Source organism: Xiphophorus couchianus, chromosome 2 (genome assembly GCF_001444195.1).
Source record: "Xiphophorus couchianus chromosome 2, X_couchianus-1.0, whole genome shotgun sequence".
NCBI classification, from domain to species: Eukaryota; Metazoa; Chordata; class Actinopteri; order Cyprinodontiformes; family Poeciliidae; genus Xiphophorus; species Xiphophorus couchianus.
Window position 1 is genome coordinate 12,797,770 of NC_040229.1, and position 6,568 is coordinate 12,804,337.

General features: G+C 41.8%; 1 protein-coding gene across 1 annotated transcript; it reads right to left on the reverse strand.

The window, feature by feature from the left end:
- islr2 (immunoglobulin superfamily containing leucine-rich repeat 2) lies at positions 1–4,190 on the reverse strand. The gene is made up of 2 exons (XM_028000192.1): positions 3,876–4,190; positions 1–3,328 (listed from the first exon to the last, which is right to left on the reverse strand). The coding sequence occupies exon 2, from the start codon at positions 3,318–3,320 to the stop codon at positions 1,149–1,151; it is 2,172 nt and encodes a 723-aa protein (XP_027855993.1). The 5' UTR covers positions 3,321–3,328; positions 3,876–4,190; the 3' UTR covers positions 1–1,148.
- Positions 4,191–6,568: the final 2,378 nt, after the last annotated feature.

The window sequence follows — 6,568 nt, forward strand, 5'->3', positions numbered from 1 at the left end:
TTTAGTTTTATGGGTTTTATTAATTCCACTTACATAAATTTATATCAAAAAATCGTAAAAGGTCACGTTTTTATGCTTTCGTTTTACAACATTGTTCACAAAAAACTCACCATATGTAACAAAAATACAGGACAGCGAAGCCGCAAGGCGCTCCGAGTGCCTTTTTTTCTTCCCGCTTCGCTGTATCTGAAAATAAAGTAAAACCCGCAAAAAAAGAAAAACAAAAGAAATAACTGTAATTTGCTGGGATTTACATCACAGTTAGACAGCAACATCTAAAGCCCTACAGACTACACTAATCAAAAACCACACAAGGAAAATATGGGTGACATGCCATGGACGCGTTCTTAGTTTAAAAAAAAAAAAAGAAAGAAAGAGTATGGGCACCGCAAGCGCCCTTTTAATAATTTCTAAAGCCTTTTATACGTTACGTGAAACAACATTTTATCAGTAAATAGCCTAAGATTTTTTTTTTCTTTCTTTATTTTTTACCCTCAAGCACACACAGCTGAAAGCGCAATCTCCCTTTTTGGACGGACAGGACAGCGAACAAGGCGCAGTTGTGCGCTCTTCCAGACTCTAATACCTGTTCACCTTATCAAACGCCACATCACACTGAATCAAACCTTTTTAAGTGAGTCAGTGACACCTGAGAGGATGTTAAACGGCGGCCTTAAAGCAAAGCACAATGACGCACACAGGTTAACAAGAGAAGCGTCCCTGACGTCTGCTTATTAAAACGACTTTAAAAAACATTATGGCACTTTGCTGGGTTGAGTTTTTTGCGGTCCCAAAACGGCGATGAAGGTTTCATTTGGCTTTTAATTAACGCACTCGCCGCACCTCTGTCTAATTTGCGCCTGCGCGTGTGCTTGTCCTGCAGAAAGAGAACATTTTGCTGCTTTCTTTTTGTGAGGTCCGACAAACTGTCTAGATCTGTGCTTGTTCTGTACACACGACAGACTACAAATGCAACACGAATTAATTCACAATCTCGGTGACTGAAGGACTCTTGAGGTAAAAAATAAATAATTAAAATCCGCTTTCTTTTAAAATCACGTGTTTCGATGAGGCGTGGGTTACCTGCTCGAATGTGGGCTACTTTAAAGTAAACTATTTTACACAATACTCGCAGGCGTCAGAGGAGCTCAGCGGCTGGGCTGCTTGTAGTTTCCGTTAATTTCCTCCGAGATTGTGACGGCCTCCGCTCCGAGCGGTAACCTGTCGCTGTACTCGGAGCAGACCTCAAACTCCTCCGGGTTGGTTTTCGATGAGGATCCGGGGATGGATTCGGTCACCACGCTCCCCTCAGCATCACCATCCCTATCGCCGTCTCTTTCCTCTCCCTCTCCGTGTCCCTCGGCCTCCTCCTCGTCTTCTCCCTCTCCCACCTCACTGGGGTTGAAGGTTTTCTCTGACTCAACAAATGACGCCCTGGGATCAAAATCTCTTGTCATCTGCTTCTCCATCTGATCCAGATTCTGTGCCTTCATGATCAGCTTGTAGGTCTTTCCTTGATACTTGTACAGCAAATGGCAGCAGGTGGCTCCCAGCAAGGGAACAGTGGCCAGGCCCAATAGGAAAATGCTGACAACCACAATAATTAACAGGGAGGGGATCTTTTTTCTTGTCGTGAAGACTACTTGGACCTGGCAGTCCTGCCCCCCGTAAGTGAGGCAGAGAGTGTAATTGGTGCCGGGCTGTAAGCCGTGGAAACGATATGCATTTACCCCCTCCTCTATGTTGGACCACTGCACCAGGGAGTGTCCATTTCCTGTTTTCACACAGAGGTAGAGCATGTCCAGTGTGTCCTTGCTGGAAGAAGACTGCCGCTGACCAAAGGGCTCCTTGACAACCATTTCCTGGTTCTCAGCCTGACTCAGATGGAGGTTAGACTTGCTGCTGGGGAGCTGCAGAGGGTTTAGCTGTACTTTGGCCTCTGTCTCCGAAACTTCCAACGCAATGACACCAAAATCGAAGGTGTACTGCTTGAGGTCATCCAGGGTCATGTTGAAGGCGTGATTGGAGATGTATTCGCTGCCTTCTCTCACACCACATTTGCTCCCAAAGCTGGGGTCCTTGTAAACACCTCCAGCTTGCTCTGAGCCGCCAGTTTTGTGCTTTGAACCGCCGTCTGGGCGTTCCTTTGTCTTTTCCTCATGCTTAGCCCAGTTGATCACATTGTTCTTGGCCACCTTGGGGTCTGAAAGCTTTTTACCAGATAAACGGCTCTTGTCCAGAGTTGAATCAGGGACTGAATTGCTCCCTTGCTTCGGGTTGGGGGCCAGAGCCAGTTTGACACTTCTCTCTGCTTTACCTAACTCATTCACAGCAGAGCAACTATAGTTACCATCCTCCTTTTTAGTCATGCGAGGGATGGCAAGAGTCCCATTCCTGAATACGAGAAATCTATTGTTGGTTGTTTTGTCATTTATTGGCACATCATTTACTTCTGGGGTGGATGGCAGGGGGAAGAGGTAATTTTGATTTCCAGCAATCACCTCCCAACTGACCTGAGGCATGGGGCTTCCTTTTGTCTCGCAGTTTAAGATGACCGAAACACCTTCATGAAGAACAGTGTTCTCTATGTTTGGTTGGTAGGTTATGGTGACATTAGGGGCTTCACATTGCAATTTAGGAATCTTTGAAACCTGCACACCCTTCAGATGTTCAGGGGCCTCACAGAGGATTTGAGTAGGATCTGGCACAGAAATCTTTGTGGTTTCAATCCAATCTCTCAGCCACTCTAAGCTGCAGGAGCAAGTGAACGGGTTGCTGTAAATCTGCAGGTGGGACATAGAGGAGAGGGCACTGAAGGTACCCTCCACAACGGTAGTGAACCTATTATTGTTGATACGCAGGGATCTGAGGTCTTTGAGTGTGGAGAAGGCGTCCTTCGGAAGGTTGACCATCTCGTTGTTGTTCATTTTCAGTAGCTGCAGAGCTGTGAGGTTCCTCAAATCCCCCCAGGGGAAGTTCACAATCTTATTGTTGCTGATGTCCAGATTGCGGAGCTGAATCAGGGGGGCCAAGGTGTTTGTCTGTATGCTGACGATCTCATTGTGTGCCAGCCAGAGAGAGGTGACCTGAGTGATGTTGATAAAGTTTTTACTTTCCAGGGATGTGATCTTGTTGGCTGAGAGGCTGACGGTGGTAACATTGAAGGGAAAGCCGACGGGCACCTTAAGCAGATCTTTGTAGGCACAGTCAGCAAACTGGTGGGCAAATTTATCCTGGCAGCTGCAGAGCTCCGGACAGCTCTGCACAATGCCCATCAAAGTGGTCCACAAAGCAAGAAGCTGCAGGAGCCTTCGAGCCATTTCTGTACCTGCAGGCACCAATGAACAAACATTATAAAATGCTTTACAGTTTTGTTACTCATATAAGTGCACGTTTCAAAATTACGTATTTACTAACAACTGCAAACAAAAACACAGCGAATGTCACAGCATGATTAGATCTGATAGAAAAAGGAAGTGTCCTGCTTTACATTGTATCTTTTTAAAGTGCAATACTTCAGTTGATTGATGTAAATAATGGCACAACAAAACTGTATTACAGGCTATGATATTACATGAGCAGACACTCCGGGGTCAAATTATCTTTCCTCCTTCGGGCGCGCTTTTGATTCCGCACCAGGCGAAAAGGCGCTGTCCATGGTGATTAAACCACTTTTTTTATTTTTTATTTTAACCAAAAACATTTTATTCTTAGCAATGTTTATCAAACTATTATCTTTTAAATCGGCATGCAAAACGTTTTGAACTTTAGGGTTAACGTCCTTTGTGATGCATAGAAGCTGCTCCCGTTTGCGTCTTTCACCTCATCTTGAACATTTACAGTAACTGGCTGGATTATTTATCGAATCGTCTTACCTTCTCAGAGTTAACTTCAATTCCTGTTATTTTTATACGGAGTTTTGCAATCCTCTAGATTTTACAAGTTTAAATGTGGAAAAAAGTGGCATCCGCACTCGTGGTAGATCCTTTCACATATTTTTTGCCGAACTGGACAGCGCTGAGGAAGGAGGATGGTGGCAGGAACATTTTTTCTCTACCCCCGGACAGTCGCTGTTGCGGTCCGTCGGGCGCTTTTTTTCTTTCTCAGTGCGAGTGAAGGATCCGCTGCGCGCTCCCGTCGCTGCGGAGCGAGATATGGGGACATGAACGCGCAGCCTCTCCCATCTCTCTACCGGCTATTAAAGATACAGAAGCTCCGGGCTCCTCCGCCCTCAAAGAGAATTCATAATTTAAAATTTGATGTTTAATTTATGGCTAGCACTCCAGCCCAGTCTTTGACCTCTTTCGGTCTGGGTGCAGCCTTTTGTCTGTCAAATACTTTGTAAACACACTTTATGATTTGCGATAGTTGCTCCGCAAGTGGCGACACGGTTGAAGGCTGCAGTATTATTGATTTTGTGCTTTAAAAATTACAGGAAAAAAAATAAACAGATCCGGCGAGCAAATCTCTTGGAAAGGGAGATTTTCAATTTCGCACGTAGCATACCACTTTATTTTAGGCTCTTATATTTTTATTTTTATAAACATAATCAGATTTTAGTAAACATAACTCTGGTTCCTGGTTAAATGCTGCCACCTTCTGGTGTTCAGTCTGAACTTTATCATTGCGTCCAAACAACTGAAAAGACAGTTTCGCCACATTTCTTTATGGTTAGGTTTGACCATAAAGAAATGTTAAACATTTTCACTCCCTTAAAAAAAAGGGAGTGGAAATGATCTTCATATTTTGTCACATTAACCCAAATGTTATGTTGCGGGTCAAATTGACCCGTTTTAAAGTTGACATTTAAAAAAAAAATAGTTGGAAGTATTTTTTTTGCATGAAACTTTTTCTATTTGTCTCAATAAGTACACTCTACATATAAATTGAAAAAATACTAATTTTACACATTTGCAACCCCCCCTTTGTCTACCTTTTACATACTGTATATACTGTTCGGGTTAATTTGACCCAGCAGGCAAGTTGAAGGGTAAAAAATATATATTTTTAAAAAGTCCAATTCTATATGTTGCCTTGCAGCTATAAACCATATATCACCACACACACATGCACACACCCCCACACACATACATGCACACACACAAGCCCACTTTCTCACTATTCTCTTTATTTTATTAGGAAACTGCGAGAAAGCAGGTGTTCATACAACTTTTGACGGGAACCTTTTCTGTTCCCGTGGGCAAACTCCACCCACACTGAGTGACACTCAACAGAAGTGGGGGTAAACATAAATACTCTCTGCATGACTCATTTGTATTGATTTTAATCAGCGGGTCAATTTGACCCTGAACAGTATATGTGTCTCAAGTTCAATTATAAAGATCACCCATTGGAAAAAAAATAATCAAAATGTAATATTGAAAAATTTACAAAAGATCAATTTCAAGGAAATTATTGTTGTTTTTTTGTTTGTAGGTTTTTTCAGTGGACATAAAAAATGTAAATTCCATTTTTATGTCCAAATGAGTAAAAGAGTAAGATGTCGTCATTGATCCTTTATTGGTGAGAAATAAAAAGACACCATTGCACAAATATTCATTGAAATACTTAGTTTTGGAGTTAATAATCAGGTACAAAAATGTTTTAGAGGAATTTTTTGCTTTCTGACACTATTGCATGATTAAACACTCCATGGGTCAGATTGACCCATGAACATTATTGTTGCATGTCAGAAACGAACATAACAGGAGGGTTAAATTAATTTTTTGTGTAGTATACCAACACAAAACAGAAAATATAATTATAAAGTGGAAGAAAATTATTCATGGTTTTCAAAATTTTGAGAAATAAAAATCTGAAAACTGGAGTGTGTATTCTTATCCAGTCCCCTGAGTCAGCACTTCGTAGTATAATCGGTTGCTGAAATCCCATATTCATGTCTTATGGGAGGCATGTCTCTTCAAGCTTTGTACATTTAGAAATTAAATGTTTGTCTATTCTTTACAAAATAAGCTCATTCAGATTAGACGGAGAGAGTTTGTGAACATAATTTCCCCAGCCTCACTACAGATTCTCTATAGATTTGGGTCTGTACTTTGACTTGCCATTCTAACACACAAATGTGCTTTAACTAGGCTATTCCATTGTTGGCTAACTGATTGTCTTTTTTTGGCGATTAACTCATAACTTTGGGACTCATCAATTCTGACCACCTTCCCAGTCCCTTGGGACAAAACAAAACAAGAATCACGATGGGAATTATCTATTGAGAGTAATGTGAAGTAACTTCCCTCCACAAAAAAAAACAAAATTGTTGATGTAGGCCAGAAACTTTACTTATGTCATCTGACCAGAGCACCTACAGTACATGCTTGCTGTTTCCCCTGTGGCAAAATACAACTGGGGATTCTGTTGACATCCTTTTGACTACAGCTTGCCACTTCACAATATCGTGAAGTGCACAAATAATATTTATGTCAACAGATTCCTCCACTTTAATTGTGGATTTCTGCAGCTGCTCCAGAGTTACCATAATTGCGGCTCTGATTAATGCTCTTCTTGCAGGCCAATGAATGGCAATATTTTGGTAAGTTTGCAGTTTTTGGAT